Below are 22,547 nucleotides of genomic sequence, written 5' to 3' on the forward strand. Positions count from 1 at the left end.
ACTGATTACTCTTGGATATCAGGTTTGCACTGTTGTATATGTCAGGGTAAGAAACACTTGTTTTATCAACAACCAATTTTTAAAATTTAAATTTTAAAATTAGATGGAAAAATCCAATTGCAAATCAGTCACAGCAGAGTGCAAACAATATATTAAAAAGAGTGCAATGTGACCCCGCCCCCGCCTCTCTCAGTTTGGTGGCAAATCAACATCATGACCCTTAGCCATACATAGAAAAATAGGAGTCGGCCATTTGGCCCTTCGAGCCTGCGCCACCATTCAATATGATCATGGCTGATCCTCTCAAGACCATATTCCTGCTCTCCCCATACCCCTTAATGCCTTGTGTCTAGAAATCTATCTATCGCCTTCTTAAATATATTCAGTGACTTGGCCTCCACAGCCATACAAACCAGTACGCTAACAGGTTTGATATCTGGTCTGCGTTAACAACAGGTCTACATCCCCATCTGAGTCCCATCAGCCATGTGTGGCACCACAACGTCATAATATTGGAAGGGTTTGGGGGGGGGGGGGGGGGGAAAGGAGAGAAAGAAAAAAGGGAGGGGGAAAAAATAACTGTTCCAACTCAATTCTTGGAATGTGATGCAGATTTTTTTCAACTAGTGCAAAAAATGTCAAAGCATGCAGTCAGGTTTGCCCAAGATGGTTGTGGTTTCAACAGCATCCCCAGCCAGTCGCATGTTTACCCAGTCCAGAAGCTGCCAGGCTGAAGTTACAGACCCACTGCAATTAATATAACTACACATAGTCAATGATGTCACTAAACATGTCCGGCAGTAAGGAGGCAGGAAGTGGCAAATTTCAATTGGACAGCAAGCTGGGTAAATATACCCTAGGTAAATTGGGTAGGTAAACACTTGAGAGCACTCCCCATATTTTCCCTCCTCGAGAAGGCTCACTGAAATTGCACACAGTTTAACAGACCACTTCCGCCCCCTAAAAAGGTACATATTTTCAGATCACAGAATATTGAAGAATGTTCTGATCAGTGTCATTCCCTTCAGATGACAGTACCGCTGTATTCCTGCACTACAACCAGGATCAGTAACAACCATCGCCAGCCAGTGTGAGGCATCTTAAATAGCCGGTTCTGGATTTTTTCCTAAAAGATGCACAACTGGTTTAGTATATCTGCCAATCTCGAAGTATCCAAGCCTCATGTCTACATGGGTTGCATAGGGAACTACCTTTTCCTGATGACAATGAAACTACACTCTTCTTGTATCGTTGCCAACACCTCCTCATTGCTTTTCTTGTCTATCCACTTATTTTCTCCGAGGCCTAGAAATTCACTGGCCTTAGCGCCGCTTTTGAGGCGCTAGAGGGCCTAGCGCCGAAGTTATGGCCAGTTTAGAAATTGACAGGGGCCCTAAATCAGCGTTAGGCCGGTAGCGCTGCGCCGGCACCGATGACGTCATCGGTGTGCGCAGCGTCCCGGTTGCCATGGTAACCCGCCCGAACTCGGAAATTGAGTTGCGACCGCCTCGCCCGTGGCAGCCGCAAGCAACGTTCTGGCAGAGGTGCCTTACAGAACTTTGCGCCGGCGCATTAAAGGCCCCGCGGCGGCCGGCCGCTTTCCCGCCGGCCGCCTGGCCGCAGCTCCCTCCCCGGACTTCCCCCCCCCCCCGGAACAGAAGCAAGCCCGGCACTTGTCCGAGGTGCCGGGCTCATTTTTAAAAAGATTATCGCGGGCCGCGGCCGGGTGCAGGCAGCTCCTCCTTAACGGAAGGAGGAGGTCTACACTTCCCGAGCCTGCCGCACCACAGCGGGCGCCGCAGCGCCGGAATAGCGCCAGTTTTGAGGCGCTGAGACCCCTTAGTAGCGCCGGCAGCCGTTTGGGCGCGGCGCTACTGAATTTTTGGCGCGCGCAGGGGGACTTAGCGCCGGCACTAACTTCCGGCGCGAAAGCCCTCGCTGCGCCAAAACCGAATTTCTAGGCCCATATGTCTCCAACCATATGTCAGCGCTCTAGAAGCTTGACCTCTTTCCTCAGCATCTATATTTCAGCACCATACTCCACGTCAATGTGGTCTCTGTACCCAAGGAAGAATTTACTTGCCTTGGAGGCGGTTCACTGGATTGATTCCTGGGACAAGAGGGTTGTCCTATGAGGAGAGATTGAGTAGAATGGGCCTGTACGATCTGGAGTTTAGAAGAACAAGAGGTGATCTCATTGAAACATAAGATTCTGAGAGGACTTGATGGGCAGATGCTGAGAGGCTGTTTTGCCTGGCTGGAGAGTCTAGACTCAAGATAAGGGGTCGGCCATTTAGGACTGAGATGAGGAGGCACTCAAAGGGTTGCGAATCTTTGTAAATCTCTGCCCCAGAGGGCTATGGATGCTCGGTCGCTCAGGCTGAGAGTGATCGATTTTTGGACTCTATGGGAATCAAGGGATATGGGGATCAGGCGGGAAAGCGGAGTAAAGGTCGAAGATCAGCCATGGATGGCGGAGCAGGCTCGAGGTGTCTTATGTCCTACTCCTGCTCCTAATTCTTATGTTCAAATTCTTCACTAATCTTTTCTTCAGTGCTCTATTCAGTTGGCCAATCAATATCCTATTCCTTCGATTAAATGCAACTTTTCTCATTAAAAATGTAAACAAAAGCATACATTTCGAACAAAGAAAAAAAACCACCCAAGGGATACTGCTAACAAGTGTGGAAATACAAATACAATATAAACAAAGGCAGGGACAGGGTACCGAGTTTGGATGATCAGCCATGATCTCATTGAATGGCGGAGCAGGCTCGAGGGGCCGAATGGCCTACTCCTGCTCCTATCTTCTATGTTTCTATGTTTCACAACTGTATTAGATCATAAATTTTGCAAGTACAGTATTCAGGTAGCACAAGCCAGTGTGGTAAAATATATTTCTTTTGCATAGGTTTACTATTCTATGGGGAGGCTGGATCGGCACTTGAGGGAAATAAACTTGCAGGGCTACGGGGATAGAGCGGGGGAATGGGACTGACTGGATTGCTCTACAGAGAGCCAGCACGGATTCAATGGGCCGAATGGCCTATGACTATTACTTTACAGAAGCTAAACTGTGGATGTGTTGAACTTATCACTTCATGTAGATCTTTGTCAGCTAATTACAAAATTTGAGTTTGAGCCACATTAAGCATTCTTGCAGCCCTGGGCACAGAGAACATTTGCCCCCAGACCCCCCCACCCCGACACACCAGTCGCACTACGGTGCCCATATCCGATCTGGTAACAGCAGCAGTATCCACACTTGACAATCTGGCATGAGTAACATTTATGCTCACCCCTACGCGCAGGACAGATGTGACCAGTCTCCTTAGAACCAGGGTCTGGGAATTCATTCAGGTAATTAAAAAAACCAGCAGGCAGCACCATTTCCCAAAAAGAGCAACAGGCAGCACCGTTTAAGCTGGATTGGGGTTCACGGGCCATTGGCGAGGGCCTCGAGTATGGGCCCCCGTAAGCGCGTGCGTTTGTGTGCCTCAAGCTATACGACAGAATGTACATTGCCACAGAAACAATGAACAATTGGTAAGTCTTCCCACGAGTTTCTCTGCTCAGGAGTGCAGCACCCTCTTGTTGCAAGTTAAGGTTTTCTTCTTTCCACCCACACAAGAGAGTCTCCCAAGCCAAGAGGTGTGGCAAACTGCTCCCTAGACCTTTACCAAGCTCACTATGAAATTGGCTGCCAGGAGGTGCACATTATGGCTCTCTACATGATGCCTCCCTGCAACATGACTAAGAAAAAGAAAGCTAGCAAAGGCTCACAAATGATATGGAAAGATCTCTTTCAAAAAGGTGTTGATTGATAATCAAGTGTTCCATTTTGATTTTCAACATAGATTCTTCAAAAAGGAGTAGAGTCCTGCCATTCATATGGCTGAAATTAAAAATAATCCTTTTGTAGAGACTTAAAGATCTTTTTGTATTTCCAAATGTACTTGAACAGCAAGCCCAACCGACATCAACAGGGGAAGTTAGCGAAGGAGTTACTGAACCTGACTGCATGAATTTGCTCAAATATCGCTCATCAACCGGAGACACTTCTCTAAATCTGCCATTTTAACTGTGCACATTAATTCTGCTACCTCACTCCATCAGGCTCGATACTACCTCCCAGCCAGTCCTCCCAAGAGTTATCAGTGCTGTTTAAACATAATTATGTCCAAAATATTTTAAGTACGTGTTTAGTCATCATAATTCTTTTAAATGGTTCTACACTAAATTGTTTGCATTGTCTCTTCAAACACAAAGGTATTTCAAGTATCTGTACTTCTTCTGTCTAACTGAAAATATATTTTCTCATTTCATGCTATTAATGTGCATCAAGGAAGAGGAAACTGTCACTAATCAGCTTTGGAGATTCTCTTATGAAATCATGATGTAGTATAAAGTTTCCATTGTTTTCAAGTGAAAATAATTACCCCTTTCCTTAAAATACAGCAGAGAGTCATTTTTGGACAGCTCCCAACTATTCATCTATAATGGTTCTTTTAAATTCTCTCCAAAAAAAAATGCTCCTGAATGCATACAAACCAGAAAGGTTACATGCTCGACCTCCAGTCTAGAGTTCCGCTTATCCAAGATATCTAGTGCAAATACTACAACTGACCTCAGCACCCATAACGTAAGAGTGTGGCTGGGGAGGAATATCAGGTTTCCCGCTCCCAGCGATCGTTGTTAAAACCGTCTGTGAGGAGACACTGAACGAGAACAGGATTGGACACAGTGTGGTGCCACAAAGGATGAACAGCCCCGTCACTTACTGTCGCAGTTCGTACATGAAGAATGGCCACTCTGCTCAAGTTATCAGAAGGCTACCAGTGCTGTAGATTTGGACTCAAGTATGAGTCACTGCCTTCAAGAGGACATGGGAAGAAAAATAATTACCTGCTGCGATTTCCCCACACTGATTGTACCAAAGCTCCAAAGAAGTCACAAATGCATTTCAAAATGTGAGACACCAGAATTCCTGTGAAATAGCTGTAGCATTTTGGACCTTTCACAGATACCAGAGTTACAATTTCTCCACTACTGTACTGCAAGAAATAAATAGAAATGTTGGGGGCTGGGTGATGCCATGGATTAGCACAACGTCTCTTTCACCTAGTGGTCCCAGGTCAAATCCAACACCAACCATTAGGATGAAGGCTTCCTCTCCCTGACAACTATACCAGATCCTATGTGAAATGAGTTGCTGCAAACTCAACCAAGTTCCTACTGACCACAAGACTACAGCACAAATCTACTCAGTATTTACACAAGTGAATTACAAATCACCAAACTCAGAGAATTTGGCGATTTGTAAGATTGCAAAATGTAAGAAGGGAAATCATTTACACTGGAGCAGTCAGTATTGGGTGCTTTCTTTTTGCGGATTGAGATTCATTATTGTTTAAGGTGCCTTAACATTGTGGCTTGATGCAGTCTGGATCCTGGTTGAGTGAGGCTAAAACAAATTTTATGCACCAATCTCCTGTTTCTACATTTGAATCTGCCAGCAAATTTCTATGATCCAAACTGGTAGTTCCAGTGGCAGATTCGGCAATCCGCTAAAAAGTGGGTCTCCATTGCCGCTGGAACAAGGTAGGGCAGGTGATTACTATCAACTGCACGAGATCTGCAGTTTGAAAGTCGACAGCACCAGTAAGTAAAGTACCATTACCCTCCATCTGACTGTGCTATACTGGACCACTTACTGGTCACAAGAGTAGAAATATGTTTTCACTGTTAATTAGATCCTTTTTTTTTTAAATCAAAAATCACTCACTTTAAATGCAAGTATATACTTATTTTACTATAATTTGCATATGCATCATTATTTATACACACGCTACAGTATCTTTCCACCCAGACTATAACTTATATTAAATCCTGTCGTACAATTCCCTCCTGTTTGTCACTATTGTGTTATGCACTGCTTCACAACCAAACAGCATGACCAACTCCTTGGCATCAACCAATGCCACTCTGGAACCAGCTATTATGATGTACACAAGAACCAAGCTGCATTAACGACTCCCTCTCAAAATTCCCTTCTGCTATGGGAAGTCTGCTTTTCTCCAAACTCCACCTCCCCAGTTGAGACAAAGAACTCATCATACACCAAAAGAAAGCAGTGCCAATGGAAACCATTTCCTACCGTTCCTTCATCGTCACTGGGTCAAAATCCTGGAACTGCCTCCCTTAAAGCACTGGGAGTTCCTTCACCACACGGACTGCAGCGGTTCACCACCACCTTCTCTAGGGCAATTAAGGATGGGCAATAAATGCTGGCTTTGCCAGCGACACCCACATCCCATGAACGAATAAAAAAAACTACCTGATGCAGCACTTTGGTTTTCCCATGTTCTAGGTCATCAAGCAGGTTACTATACCCAAACAAATCCATATAATTCCAATTTTTTTATTAACAGTTTTATATTGTACTACAGGTACACTATCCCTTATCCGAAAGCCTTGGGACCAGCTGAGTTTCGGTTTTCGGAATTTTTCGGATTTCAGAAGGTATTATTAAAAGACTGGGAAATTTGTATTTAATATAAATTTTAGAAGTTCAGGCTACCTCTTGCGACTGTTCTGTCGCTCATTCCCCTTCCTGCTTCTCTGGAAAGCTGGATATCAGCTGACTCCTACTAAGCTGGCCCGCAAATCAGGTCGGGGGTCGGGTGGTTGGGTGGTTGGGGGGGGGAGAAAAGAATATCGGACGGGCCGCGGTTCAAGTCGGGGGGGGGGGGTCGGGGGGAGAAAAGAATATCGGTCGGGCCGCGGTTCAAGTCGGGGGGGGGGGGGGGGTCGGGGGGAGAAAAGAATATCGGACGGGCCGCGGTTCGGGTCGGGTGGGGGGAGAAAAGAATATCGGACGGGTTGGGTCGGGGGGGGGGGGGGAAAAAGAATATCGGACGGGTCGGGTGGGGGGGGGGGGGGGGGGAAGAAAAGAATATCGGACGGGCCGCTGCAGCTATCGGATGGGCCGCTGTATTGTTGGGTTCACTCTCCCGGTACCTCCTTCACACTGCCCAGCTCGGCCTGCAATCTCCTACCCAGGAGGGAACTCTGTGACCCTCTGCCCTGCTCAGCGTAAGTCGTGCGCCACTCTGGTCATGTCGTGCGTACGACTTACGCTGAACGAAAAAACTTTCGGTTTTTAGAGGTTTTCGGAAGTTCGGATAAAGGATAGTCTACCTGTACCAGCAAGTCACACCCCTTTCATTAAACTTTACACCGTGAAGATAACATACTGAATTAGTCCCAACATGCTCCACCCACAGCAAGCCCCTGATCTCATCTGTGGTGTAAGAATCATTCTTGAGGATAATACACTCTTCCCTTACAGTGAAGGAAAAACAAAAGATCAAAAGTTATTCCAGACTGCTATAATGTCCAATTGCAGTGGTTATGGCATGGGGAAGGGAGGATGCTTTCAGCCCTACCACTCCAACAATAAATGCATTTAAAAAGGGAGACAAAATAAGTAAATAGCACATTATCCCTCTCCTGTCCCCAAATGAACTCTTTGTCAACAGAATGCATCTAGTGCACGCCTGACCAAGATTAACCACAGAAATCGAACAAGCATAACATTCTGTTTAAAATCCATCAACACATTTTGGGGTAACTATTTAACTCCTGATTGATCACTTGGATCAGGACGGATGGGGTACATTAGAAACAAAGATTCTCACAAAATCAATTTCCAGGTAGTACACAATTTACAGCTTTCACTTGCACAGGTTTTCAGGCTTAAATGATTAAATTTAACAATTCCACTTTTTTTTTTTTTTAAATTAACCACAAATTTATCAATTAAAAATAAGGAAGTGAATACTATGCCTTGCTTGGCCTTATGTAATTCTCACCTACTTTTTAGAAGCATTACGAAAGCATAACTTCTGATAATCAGGTGTCAGCCATGGCTCAGTGGCAGCACTCCCGCCTGAGTCAAAGTTGTGGGTTCATGCCCCACTCCAGATACTTGAACACATAATCTAGGCTAGCGCTTCAGTGTAGTCGCGATGAGACGTTAACTCAAGGCCCCATCTGTCCCCTCAGGTGGCTGTAAATCCCATGGCACTATTCGAAGAGGAGCAGGGGAATTCTCCCAGTGTCTGGCCAATATTTCTTCTTCAACCATCATTAAAACAGATTAAATGGTCATTTCTGTCAGTGCTGTTTGTGGGACCTTGTTGTGAGCAAATTGGCTGTTGTATTTCCCTTCACTACAACAGTGACTACACTTCAAAAGTACAGGAAACTTTGGTTTATCCGGAGGTTGTATGTCTGGAATACTCGATCTAACAGCAAAAATCAGGAGCCGTTTTCTATATGTTTTTTTAGTTCTCGTTCTTTTTTTTTCCCCAGTCAGGCACTGCAAGGTCTGTAGCTATAGCAACAGCTTCAGCTAGAGACGCTTGCAGCTGCAGCCGACTCTTTAGAAGCTGTTGCTAAGCAACAGTGTTTGTTGTCAGATACGGAGATGAAAACCTCCGTATGCTTCAACATTAACTTTGTATGTCCGGCAGTTTTGATAGATCGGCAACACGCCGGTCCCGTCGGTGCCGGATATCACAAAGTTTCCTGTACTTCAATGGCTATAAAGACGCTTTCGGACATTCGGAGGTCATAAATGGCGCTTAAAAAACATTTAGCACCCACTGATCAGTACTGTCCATTTCCTGGTACCAATAAGCTGGATGGAAAATCACAATGCTACAATACAAAATGTCTGTTAAACAAATAATAGGTGTTACATGTGTTCAGGATTTTAAATCTGCTACTGGCTGGCTTCCAATAGTTACAAGCGGAAGCTCGGAAACAGGTTACCTGCCTATCGAGCTGCAGATAGTGCAAGAACTTTAAAAAAAAATCACATCCTCAACTAAACAATCAGGACAGCACGTCCTCAATCCAGATGGTTGCTCTGGTGTCCATGCTATCTTCTGGCTTGGTTTAGTGACACTGGCATAATTTCATATTGCTTGGAAAGAGGATCAGATAGGTCGGTTCCCAGCCGCGTTTTGTTCACACAAGGCAGCGCTCAAAGTGCAGGTAAAAGATGTCTTCTCCACTTTTATTTATGGTTAACTGGCAAAAATGTCACATACACAATTAATCTGGCAATTTACAGATGGTGCAATTCAGACACTTAATAACTCAGCTAAGCTATATACACTGCTCTCTCAAAAGCAGGGGAATGAATTGTGCTGGAGTAGAACAGAATTGAGCACATAATTTGGACAAACCCTTCAGTGCAGTACCGAGGAAGCCTCCACTGTCAGAGGCAACATCTTTCAGATGAGATTTAAGCTCGAGCTCCGTCTATCTGTTCAGGCGCATGTAAAAGATCCTATGGCACTATTCAAAGTGTAGGGAGTTCTCTCGGTGTCCTTGCCAACATTTATTCCTCAACTAGCACGACCACAACAGACTAACGGGTCGTTTGTTTACTTGCTGTTTGTAAATTGGCTACTGGATTTGCCTACACAACAATTAAATATATCCACTTTTAGCCCAGGTACAGATCGCCTCTCTCCACTCCCACCACGCCGAGTACATTGCTGAGAAGATCAGATCTACAGCGAATAATCAAAAGTGAATTTCTAAAATAACTGGTGATCGCCAACCCAAAAATCAACTCCAACCAGTGAACAGAACATTAAATATTATGGGCCCCCTTGCAGACTCATACCAGTGATACAAGGTGCACACAAAGGCATGAGGTATTAGTACAAGGTACAGCTGCTGAATGTAAATGTCACCAATGCAACTTACATACACCACCTAGAACTACTACTGCTCAGATCTGTAAACATTACTCAATGAACAGTGTCAAACTTTCCACTGTTTTTGAATTTACATATAACTAGTGCATACTTATAGCAGACCTGTGCTCATACCAAGTCTATTCGCAATATGGGGTACTGGTCCAAGATCCTGCTTCCGTACAGAAGTCAAAATGTCCACTTCGGAATGCCGTAGCAAAACTGGCAGACCAGTTGCCGGTTAGGAAATGCATGTGAAGCAAAAAAGGGAAATGGGGCAAAATACTAAAATGGTGATCTAGATTGGCACAAGAAAAAGCCATGCAATTATACTGCCCAATTGGTGACTCTGAACATCAGGACTATGAGCTAGCTGCATATCTGGTCCGAGGACAAGAACATCGGGAAAAGAACATTTTAATTCCGCAAAATTGTTCTAAAATAAACTTCTGCTCTCCGACTATTGTCAGATAACAGCAATCAATCCACAAATTTGTTCCTTATCTGGCAAAGAAAAATACATTTAGATAATCTAATCTTAGTAGCACTCCCAAGGATTTTGTCACAATAACCAAAATGAAGTTGATTTAGGGCATAATATATTTTGATTGGCAAGTTACAGGTAGTTTCCACATTCCCCTTCACGCCATTTTCCTAAAGTCTTGTCATTCTAATCCCCGATCACCATTCCATGAAGAAGTCAATGTCAAACAATTGCTCTGATCAATGAGACGCACAAGAGCACTGTCTGTTGCCCTCCATTTCTCGTCTCACTTCCTCCGCCCCCACTTTTTCAGCTGCAAGCAGAAGTTACTGTGTAGAGAAATACTGGTTGAGAACTTGCATCTTTATTTTTTTTTAAACTATGCCACAATCCAACTGTTAAAAAAATGTCAGGTGCACACTCCCCTTGCCAGATCAAAATAACTGAGCAGTTGACTTATGAACATGTTCAGATACACCACAATAAACATGCCTTTTTTTAAAACAACCAACTATACCAGATATTAATAAGCTAGCTGTCAATTCATAAACACACCAGAAGCGCATCAAGTCTGTTAAACAAGTAAACAGTTAGCAATCACTACACTTTTGAATGTGTTGTTATTTAAGTCAGTGCACGAATAGCATTGATGGGTGGACAGTCTAGACTAACACTTATTCACCTAAACATTTGCCAAAAAGTCTTTCAAACTCAGACCACCTCCATAGGCAGGTAGAAAATAAGAGAAATAACATTAACTGATCAGTAGCTTCTTCCAAGCACAAAAATCCAACAATTTGATTGCGAGTAATGAGGGGAATGACGTTTTAGAGAAATTTGGAATTATTTTTCCTACAAGTTATCACTATCCAAAAGACTGCATTTTTATTGCAAACCGCCCTTAAAAATATTCAGCGCTTTACAAGTGATGGCACTGAACATGAGGTGTGTGTGGGGGAGGGGGGGTGAGAGAGCACGAGCGGGCCAGAAGTACAGCAAGAGATAGGTTTAAGGAGGGCAGAAAAGGAACAACGTTTCCGAGAGAGTTCCAAAAGAGCTGGGACATTGTGACTGAAGGAGCGGCTAGTGAAGGTGGGACAGAAGGTGGGCATGTGGAAAAAGCAGCGAAGAAATGTCAGCGGAACATAGGTTACAACCAGGACAAACAGCTGGGAGAAGATTATTCAAATGGAGATACCATGATGGGATTTGAAAATAATGAAGTAGGTATGAAGTCAATGTAGTAGGGTACAGGGATTCACTTGGCAAGGAACGTGGCAATGGGTATATAAAAGTATGTTCAAGAGAGGTCTCAGGCTGAGTTCTGAATTAACTGGAGTTTGTGAATCAGGACATGCCAGGAAGGGGAGCATTAAAGAAGTTATTCCTGAGGTGATGATCGCTTGGGTTTGGGTTCAAGAGCATGAAGAGTGCGCTGTGGGCAGTCAGGCAATACTCCAGAGGCAGAACCTGCAGTTTTGGTGACTGACCTGATGTGGGGAAGGAAAGTTACCCCAGAGTCAAACATAGCACCAAAGTTGTACACCACCTGGAGGCACATAGAGCATGGCAAAAAGGCCAACAGAGCTGAACCCAGCATCACCTGGAGGTTGGCAAGAACCAGAATCCCAAAGTGGTATTGGCATGCAGATGGCAGTGCAATTACCCAAGCCAACAAAACACACCCAAAAAAATAACAAAATTAGAATATTACCAAGAGTATTTGATCTCCATAATCAAAATATACAGCGCTGTATTAAAAGCTGTTGGGAGTGCCAAAATTAACATATCATTCAACCATTAAGTAATTGTGGTACATGACTAAAGGGAAAACATACTGACCCCTAAAATTATGGTGGGAATCAGTTTGATTCTCGAGAAGTCGGACCCGACTTACCTTTCACAATATTGAGAATACAAGATTGCTTTGCAAATCATAAGTTTGTACTCTGAAAAGTTGCAATCTACCATTTGCAAGTTGCACTGTACTAAAAATAACTTCAAATTCTTGGAAAATGTATTTGACTTTCACTTTAATAAAAATGGATTTACTATATTTTCCAAATAATAAGTGCATAAATTCAGCTTGTTAACATGCATTTTGGAAATAAATTTGCCTTTGGAATTAAATTTATAGACAATCTGAACATCTAATCGTGACAATGAAGAGCAATAAAAAAATACTGTATAATCTGTCAATTCTTTTCCAAGGTGCATGTCTATTCAACCCTCCAGACAATTGAATAAATCTAGTATGAATGGCATTGTTGCCCCCTTTATTTTATCTGAAAAGAGAAGACAGGTTAATGTTTCAACTGAAGAAACTCCATCAAAGTTATCCTGACAAGGTGGTCTTGACTTGAAACATTAATTTGTTTCTTACCAGGTAAAATAAAATGGATTACCAAGCTCCTCTGAGTTATTGTTATGGATTTCCATAATTTTATTTCAAATTTCCAGTAGTTTCTTTCATTCCTTTAATTTTATCAACAAATTAAGACAAATGTGTCCAAAGAAACACGAGCTTCATTTAAAAATAGAAGTGTCAAGGTGAAAAAAATATATATACCCAAGTATCAGGTTAAAAAGTTATTTCCCAGATGCGAGAAGCAATTTGCACTTGAACTGTCAAGGTTGTCACTGAGGTTCTTTTCCTTCCCCCAAAACAACTTCTGCAGCAGATGAACAGCAGGATGAGCAGCCAGTGTGCAGACTTTGGGCACATCCCAACCATTCAACATCACTGCAACGAACTACTCTCCATGATCCAACTATTGCAACTTCAGATCACCATGACAGTTTAGGTCGGATTAAATTGTCCCAACAAAAACTTGTTTAAAAAAAAAGAATCACAGTTTGCAAAGGCCACTTCACTTCGTGGCAACTGTTGCATGCATGGTTACAAAAGAGTTTTGATGAGCTTTACATGTGCAATTACCTGACATTTCCAAACAATACAACCCAATATGGCATGGAGCTTCGATCGAATATCTTTTTTTAAATGGATGGAATAATCTGCCAATTCTTTAAATGCACTGGCGTTACCTGGAGTACTGCTGTAAGTGCTGTGACTCCTGAAGCTGCTCTCTGTGCAATAACTCGCATCGTCGTCGTCTTCCTCCTCTTCCTCCTCCTCGGTGGCCTGCTGATAATCCGAATCCTGCTCGTCCTCCCCCGCCTCCTCCTTCGCCCGCTCGTCCTCGTCGTCCTCCTCCTCCGACACCAGACTCTCGTCCTCCTCCTCCTCCTCGCTCTCGTGGTCGTCGTAAATGACTTTGTTGACGGTCAGCCTGCGGGACCGGCTGCCGCCGCCACCACCGTGTTGCTGCCGCTGCGAGGCCGCGGGCCCAGCCCGGGCCCGGCCTCGGCTGCCTGGCTTGCCGCCCCTCGGGATCTTGCTGCCTCGGCCGCCCACCTCCACCTGACTGACTCGTCGCTCGGACCCTCGGCCTCTGCCGGCGGCCCGGTACCTCAGGCTCCCAGCCGGCCCGCCGCCCGCCGGCGGGGCATCGAGCGTCTTGGGCGGCCTACCTCTCCTCCCTCTCATGGTGCGTTATCCCCCCCACCCCCCCACAAATCTTTCCGACTTTAATCCGCAAACCCCCCCGCCGGCCTGCCTCACTTTTATTTTAACCCCCTCAGCGGGAACCCTTCCCCCCGCCCCCCCAACGCAAAAAAATTTGGGATTTATTATTATTATATATTTTTTTTTAAAAACAGCCTCCCTCTCCGGAGCCGCCCGGGGGGGTTAGTGAGGCGCCGAGCCTCGCGCACTCTTATTATTTTTTTTCCTTTTCTTTCCCCTCACTCTCACTCTCTTCCCCCCCTCCCTCCTCCTCCTTTCGCCTCCTGCCTCACTCCGATCTTCCGGCATCCATGTTGTATTCGGGGATCGCCGCCATTTTTGTCAAGCAGTCAACGGGTCACGTGACCGCCTCCCTCCTTCCCCTCCCCTCCCCTCCCCTCCCCCCCTCCTCCTCTCCCGCCCCGCGCGCCGGCTCCCGGGACCAGAGCGAGCCAAACTGCAGGCCAAACTCCCCACGCACACACACAGATCGTGCAATTTTTAAACATACTAGTAAAAAAAATGCAACAAATAAATAGACGCGTGCAATTTTTCATTCTGCATTTTACACTATGCAATGTTGCAACTTTTTTTCGCTGCATTTTACACTATGCAATGTTGCAACTTTGTTTTTTCATTGTGCATTTTACACTATGCAATGTTGCAACTTTATTTTTTCATTGGACATTTTACTCTGCAATTTTGCAACTTTAATTTTTTTCTATTTTTCATCGTGCATTTTACACTGCAATATTGTGACTTTAATGGGGGTTTTTCATTGTACGTTTTATGCAACGTTGCAACTTTATTTTAAAAAATACCTGTAATAATTTATTTTATTCGTGACTTTTTTTTAAATTATATTGTTTTATCACTTTTTTCCCCCAATTAAAAACGATTAAAACTGAACGCCTAAAAGAAACGGAAACTTGCAACAAACGCGAGAGGCGATGTGTTTTTTGCTATTGGTTATTTTTTGTCTACAACCGGAGGTAGCGACTAGACGACGACGGGGGAGGGGGGAAATGAATATTTCCGCCGATCGCAATCGAAATTTGAGCCCAAAGAAAATAATTGATAATGTTGAAGAGAGATTTGGGCCAGTCGCATTCCCCAGCGGTTTATTAGTTCGGGCATTGACTCAGAGAGATGGGGGCGGGAACAGGGGGTTTGGAGATTGGCGGCAGCAGCCCAGAGCCAATCAACGCACTCCTGACATCGCGCCCACGGCAACAGCGAATGAAAAGGGTCCTTGCAGAGCAAAAAATAAAACAACAAATTCCGCAAAGGAAAAGCCTTTAAATGCAAAGTTCTGCTCGTTTCTTTGTTCGTTGCACGGCGCAGTTACATACGAGATCAATGTTTTTGCTATGGATGCAGCAGGCTTGCGGAAAAAGCGGGTTCTTTACCAATTTTGCCCCAGGGAAATGCATGCACCTTTTTAAAAGTATATATATATATAGATCTGTGGCCTGGGTGAAAAGTTCATTGGCCGTCCGGTTAAAAGCATGCGACCTGACCCATTTGCAAATTGTCAAGTGTGCGGCTGCTGTTTGGCCAACTTGAGAGCGGAAGTCCCGCCTCACACCTGAAACCCCCTTATTGTTTTTGCAGGAAACTTCTCAATGGAACGGCGCAAATGTCAATCAGCAGGACGCTGTGTTTATTTCTCCCCACAACACATCTGAGCGTGAACCCAAGAGCAGGAAGGTTGAGACAGCGGCTCCAGGGGTGCCTCACCCTTGGGACCCGCTCTCCCACTGTCTGTTGGTTTACAGCTTCTTGTTTATCGCCTGACAGTAACAAATGGGCTTCTTTCAAGAGTGTGAAAGGGCAGAGAATAAACCGTGGGTGCTGGACTAAGAAATGTAAATATGGTCGTGTACCACAACCACAACTTGAATTTGTATAGCGCCTTCAACATAGTAAAAATGTCCCAAGGCGTTTCATAGGAGCGTTATCAGACAAAATTTGACAGCGAGCCACATAAGGAGATACATGGCCTCCTTCTCTGGCGTAAATTTCTATGATTAGGACAGGTGACCAAAAGCTTGGACGAAGGGGTAGGTTTTATGGAGTGCCTTGAAGGAGGCGAGAGAGGCAGGGATGGAATTCCAGAGCTTAGGGCCGAGACAGCTGAAGGCAGGGCCGATGCCGGCGCAAAGGAAATCGGGGATGCTCAAGAGGTACAATACTAAAGGGGGTGCATGAACGGAGAGACCTGGGGGTATATGTGCACAAATCGTTGAAGGTGGCAGGGCAGGTTGAGAAAGCAGTTAAAAAAGCATACAGGATCCCGGGCTTCATAAATAGAGGCATAGAGCACAAAAGCAAGGAGGTTATGATGAACCTTTATAAAACACTGGTTCGGCCTCAACTGAAGTATTGTTTCCAATTCTGGGCACCGCACTTTAGGAAGGATGTGAAGGCCTTAGAGAGGGTGCAGAAAAGATTTACAAGAATGGTTCCAGGGATGAGCGACTTCAGTTACGTGGATAGACTGGAGAAGCTGGTGTTGTTCTCCTTAGAGCAGAGAAGATTAAGAGGAGATTTGATAGAGGTGTTTAAAATCATGAGGGGTCTAGACAGAGTAGATGGAGAGAAACTGTTCCCATTGGTGGAAGGGTCGAGAACCAGAGGACACAGATTTAAGAGAATTGGCAGAAGAACCAAAGGCAACATGAAGAAAAACTTTTTTACGCTGCGAGTGGTTAAGATCTGCCTGAAAGGGTGGTGGAGGCAGATTCAATCGTGGCTTTCAAAAGGGAATTGGATAAGTACCTGAAGGAAATTTGCAGAGCTACGGGGAAAGGGCGGGGGAGTGGGACTAGCTGAAGTGCTCTTGAAGAGAGCCGGCACGGGCTCAATGGGCCGAATGGTCTCCTGTTCTGTAACCATTCTATGATTCTATGTACTGTCCAAACCTGAATTATGGCTTGATTTTACTTGGAAGTAAAAGTAGGGTTGTCACATTTTCTACGTCTCATTGGAATTGAGTCTTACTTCTACCAGGTTGCAACGGAGAGTGTAAAATGCAGAAACAGTGCCAGATGTGTGGCAGGGAATAGCAGGTCGCACCAGCACAGGATGCCAGGAGATTGACAGCAGCTTTATTATCTCCGGGATCATGTGTGATGCCAAGTGGGCACCAGCACAACACAGGCTACGATTCCCACAAGTGTGAAACATTAACGTTTTAAAACAAAATAGGTTTTTGGTGTTCAGCTTACATTTTGGAAATTTCCTAGACAGCTCTCTCAGAAAACCGTCTATCCAGCCCAAAAACTTTAGGGTGCCCAATCAAAGTAAAAGCTTTTGATACTTAATGGGACAGGATTAATAACAAATGTCCTAGTAAAGGATCCCCTTGGAATGAGTGACCATAATATGGTTGAATTCCAAATTCAGTTTGAGGGTGAGAGAGTTGGATCTCAAACCAGCGTACTAAGCTTAAATAAAGGAGACTATGAAGGTATGAGAGTAGAATTGACTAAAGTGGACTGGGAAAACAGATTAAAGTGTAAGACGGTACAAGAGCAGTGGTGTACATTCAAGGAGATATTTCACATCTTTCAAGAAAAATATATTCCACTGAGGAAAAAGGGGAGTAAAAGAAAAGACAGCCATCCGTGGCTTAGTAAAGTAATAAAGGATAGTATCCGACTGAAAACAAGGGCATATAAAGTAGCCAAATCTAGTGGGAGGATAGAAGATTGGGAAACATTTAAAAGCCAGCAAAGAATAACTAAAAGATTAATTAAGAAAGGGAAGATAGATTATGAAAGTAAACTAGCAAAAAATATAAAAACAGATAGCAAGAGTTTCTACAGCTATATAAAAAGAAAAAGGGTGGCTAAAGTGAACGTTGGTCCCTTAGAGGATGAGACCAGGAAACTAGTGGTGGGGAACATGGAGATGGCAAAGACGCTGAACAAATATTTTGTATCAGTCTTTACAGTAAAAATATCCCAACACTGGACAAACAGGGGGCAATGGGGGGGGAGGAGCTAAACACGATTAAAATCACTAAGGAGGTGGTACTCGGTAAAATAATGGGACTTAAGGCGGATAAATGCCCCGTCTTGAGAGAAGTAGCAGTAGGGATTGTGGATGCATTGGTGATTATTTTCCAAAACTCCCTGGACTCAGGAAAGGTCCCGGCAGATTGGAAAACTGCTAATGTAACACCCTTATTTAAGAAGGGAAGTAGACAAAAAGCTGGAAACTATAGACCAGTTAGCCTAACATCTGTGGTTAGTAAAATGTTGGAGTCCATTATTAAGGAAACAGTAACAGAGCATTTGGATAAACATAATTTAATAGGACAGAGTCAGCATGGTTTTATGAAGGGGAAGTCATGTTTGACAAATCTGCTCGAATTCTTTGAGGACGTAACATACAGGGTGGATAAAGGGAAACCAGTGGATGTAGTGTATTTGGACTTCCAAAAGGCATTTGACAAGGTGCCACACAAAAGATTACTGATCAAGATAAAAAATCACGGGATTGGGGGTAATATACTGGCATGGGTGGAAGATTGGCTATCTAACAGAAAACAGAGAGTTGGGATAAATGGTTTGTTCTCGAGCTGGCAATCAATAACTAGTGGTATTCCACAGGGGTCAGTGCTGGGACCCCAACTCTTTACAATCTATATTAATGATTTGGAGGAAGGGACCGAGTGCAACATATCCAAGTTTGCTGACGATACAAAGATGGGAGGGAAAGCAATGAGTGAGGAGGACATAAAAAACCTGCAAAAGGACATAGACAGGCTAAGTGAGTGGGCAGAGATTTGGCAGATGGAATAGCACGGTGGCATAGTGGTTAGCACTGTTGCCTCACAGCGCCAGGGACCCGGGTTCGAATCCGGCCTCGGGTGACTGTCTGTGTGGAGTTTGCACATTCTCCCCGTGTTTGCATGGGTTTCCTCCGGGTGCTCCGGTTTACTCCCACAGTCCAAAGATGTGCGGGTTAGGTTGATTGGCTATGATAAATTGACCCTTAGTGTTAGGGGGATTAAATACGTGGGGTTACGGGGATCGGGTGGGATATGTGTCGGTGCAGGCTCGATGGGCTGAAATGGCCTCTATCTGCACTGTGGGGTTTCTGTGATTCTGTGATAATATTGGAAAGTGTGAGGTTATGCACTTTGGCAGAAAAAATCAAAGAGCAAGTTATTATCTAAATGGAGAGAAACTGCAAAGTACTACAGTACAAAGGGATCTGGGGGTCCTGGTGCATGAAACACAAAAAGTTAGTATGCAGGTTCAGCAGGTGATCAGGAAGGCCAATGGAATCTTGGCTTTTATTGCAAGGGGGATGGAGTATAAAATCAGGGAAGTCTTGCTGCAGTTATACAGGGTATTGGTGAGGCCACACCTGGAATACTGCGTGCAGTTTTGGTTTCCATATTTAAGAAAAGATATACTTGCTTTCGAGGCGGTTCAGAGAAGGTTCACTCGGTTGATTCCGGAGATGAGGGGGTTGACTTATGAGGAGGTTGACTTATGAGGAAAGGTTGAGTAGGTTGGGCCTCTACTCATTGGAGTTCAGAAGAATGAGAGGCGATTTTATCGAAACATATAAGATTGTGAGGGGGCTTGATCGGGTGGATGCGGTGAGGATGTTTCCACTGATGGGTGAGACTAGAACTAGGGGGCATAATCTTAGAATAAGGGGCTGCCCTTTCAAAACTGGGATGAGGAGAAACTTCTTTACTCAGAGGGTAGTAAATCTATGGAATTTGCTACCCCAGAGAGCTGTGGAAGCTGCAACATTAAATAGATTTAAAACGGAGATAGACAGTTTCCTAGCAGATAAAGGAATTAGGGGTTACGGGGAGCGGGCAGGGAAGTGGACGTGAGTCTAGGTTCGGATCAGCCAGGATCCTATTGAATGGCGGCGCAGGCACGAGGGGCCGTATGGCCTACTCCTGCTCCTACTTCTTATGTTCTTATGCCATGGCCCTTCTGCTGAAATGTACTGTGGTGCACTAATTATGCTACTGGACCAGTAATCCAGCAGCCTGGATTAATCATCCAGACTAGAACGTAAATTCAAATCTCAACGTGGCAGTTTAAGAATTTGAATTCAGTTATATTTTTTAAAAAGGCTGAAAAAGTAATTATCAGATTGTTTTAAAATCCCAACTGGTTCACTAATGTCCTTTTGGGAAGGAAACCTGCCGTCATTACCCGGTCTGGCCTATACGTGCCTCCAGTTCCACTCCAACATGGTTGACTCTTAACTGCCCTCTAATGTGGCTCAACAAGTTGTATCAAACTGTTCACCACACGACTGCAGTGGTTCAAGAAGGCGGCCCAACACCTTCTCAGGCCAACCAGGGATGGGCAATCAATGCCGGCCTTGCCAGCAAGCCCACAACAATTTTTTAAAAGTGCATCATTGTGGTTCAGTGGGTGAATGTAAACATGTGGTGGTGTCTTGTGCTGCACAGAGGATTCCAAGATTGATCATGCAATAACCGAGACGATTTCAGCCTTGGCAACAGTGTAAGTGATACAATCGATCTCCTTAACAACTGAATCACTCCCACAATAAGCAGAAGGGCCATGATGTGCATTTTATCACAAGCTTTTACTTAGATTTGTCACGCTTACATATTTGCACTTTACGGACCATTCTTTGAATGGACATGGGAATTCTAAAACGTAAACCAGACCAGCCCAAAGTCTTATTTTTTTTTAAAGTAAAGGTTTCCGCTCCTGATCAAAATCTAGCAACTTCTGCTGTAAGTGTGAATATCAGACAAAAGTGGAGTTGGGCTTCACTAATCTTTCCATGAATAAACAGCTCACTGGCACTCAATGTCCAGGCTCACACACAAAAAAGACATTTGGGAGTCGCCACTACCCCTGGAATTGTACCTAACAAGAGCCACTGTCTTTAGAGGGGGAGAGATAAGGAAGAAAACAAAGAACTGTGGCATAGAAATTCAGTTGTTAGCGCCAGCCGCTAGCGCCTTAGGAGGAGGAGAAGTGGGGCGCTAAGCGGCTAGCGCCCGGGCGCGGCGCAATCTGCGCCTCTCGCGAACTTCACTCAAGATTTAGCGGCGGCACTAAACCGCAGTGCCCGCTCAGCTGCGCGCGCAGATCCTGACGTCATTTCATGGTGCAACGCCCTTGGTGCGCCCCGAACCGGAACTTCAGTGGCACCGCCCTTCTGTGCGCCTGGCGCCCCCAGCGACTGGTGGAGGGGAACGGTTCCCAGTCGCTGCAGGGCGCGATTTAAAGGGGACTCCTCCTGCATTATAAGTGGCAGCCATTTTGTGCCAATCCTTCTGTGTGAGAGACGGATATTTGGAGAGAGACAAAGGGAGAGAGCTTTCTGCTTTGACTCAGCACGCACACAGGTACTTCTGGCTTCAGGCCAGAGCTTTGCACTTGGATTTAACTTTCAGTGCCATAGCCTTGAGTCGCCACATATAATGGGGGCTGCAATGGGTGGAACCGTTGGGCTTCTCCATTGCATTCAAAGGGCTCAGAGACGCCATGAGAGAGTGCCAGTCATGGCCAGATGGAGAAGGGCCAACAGGCGTCGGCACAGGAGGCCTTAACCACCCAGGGTATACCGCCAGCAGTTCTCATATCTGAACATGTCTGAGGAGCAGTGTGTTCGGAGGCTGCGATTCAGAAGGGAGGTGGTCACTGAGATCTGCCACCTGCTTCACAGAGATCTGCAGCCACAGCTGAGGAGCAGGACATCTCTGTCGGTGGCAGTGAAGGTGACGGTGGCTCTCAACTTCTATGCCACCGGCTCCTTCCAATCCGCTACTGGGGGCATTGCCAACATCTCCCAGTTCGCGGTACATTGCTGCATCCGCCAGGTGACCAATGCCCTTTTCAGAAGGAGACGTCAGTACATCTCCTTCCCCATGACCCTGGACAAGCAGCAAGAGCGTGCAACGGGATTTGGAAGAATAGCGGGCTTCTGCATGGCCCTGGGCGTAGAACTGATGAACCAGCAATGGTCAGGCCTTGCTTCAGGGCTGCAGTGTGCAGGGCGTGCCAGCCAAACAAATCGACCCCCCCCCTTTAAGAGCTGACCGGCGCCAGCATGTCTGCCTTCAATCAGCAACTCGCCGCACCTGCGCTGCGCCCGCCCTCGGTGTTAGCACCTCGGCACGCCGGCTTAGTGCCTTATGATAGTCATGCATTGCCTGCTTTAGCGCAGCAGCAACCTCTTGGGGCGATGCAACTGAATATCGGTGAAGGTGGCGCTAAGTTGCGCCGGGCACTAAATTTAGCGAATGCCCGGCTGTAGCGCCCCAAACGTGGCTATACTGAATTTCTAGTGTGTGTTTATTAGTCACATTAGTCCCATGAGAAAGAAAGATTGGAATTTATATAGCGACCAACCGAGGTCCCAAAGCGCTTTACAGACAGTGAAATACTTTTTGAAGTATAGTCACTGTTGTAATGTAGGAAACGCGGCAGCCATTTTGCGCACAGCAAGCTCCCACAAACAGCAATGTGATAATGACCAGATCATCTGTTTTAGTGATGTTGACTGAGAGATAAATATTGGCCCAGGACACCGGGGATAACTCTTCTGCTCTTCTTCGAAATAGTGCCATGGGACCTTTTACGTCCACCTGAGAGAGCAGACGGGGCCTCTATTTAACGTTTCATCCGAATAACGACGCCTCTGGCAGTGCAGCACCCCCTCAGTACTGTGCTGGAGTATCAGCCTAGGTTTT

At 45.2% G+C, this 22,547-nt stretch overlaps 1 protein-coding gene across 15 annotated transcripts in view; it reads right to left on the reverse strand.

Moving 5' to 3' along the window:
• Window positions 1–13,823, reverse strand: part of bptf (bromodomain PHD finger transcription factor) — a 157,506-nt gene extending 143,683 nt beyond the window's left edge. For 9 of the 15 annotated variants that reach the window (XM_085963910.1, XM_085963913.1, XM_085963904.1 and 6 more), the window contains exon 1: window positions 13,306–13,823. In XM_085963910.1, coding sequence (XP_085820036.1) covers window positions 13,306–13,807 — 502 coding nt within the window. In that variant the 5' untranslated portion in view covers window positions 13,808–13,823. The remainder of the gene's footprint in view (window positions 1–13,305) is intronic. The other 6 variants (XM_085963909.1, XM_085963911.1, XM_085963907.1 and 3 more) reach the window with 1 other exon arrangement.
• Window positions 13,824–22,547: the final 8,724 nt, after the last annotated feature.

This window comes from Somniosus microcephalus, chromosome 21 (genome assembly GCF_052327205.1).
Source record: "Somniosus microcephalus isolate GS21.2 chromosome 21, FLI_Smic_1.0, whole genome shotgun sequence".
NCBI classification, from domain to species: Eukaryota; Metazoa; Chordata; class Chondrichthyes; order Squaliformes; family Somniosidae; genus Somniosus; species Somniosus microcephalus.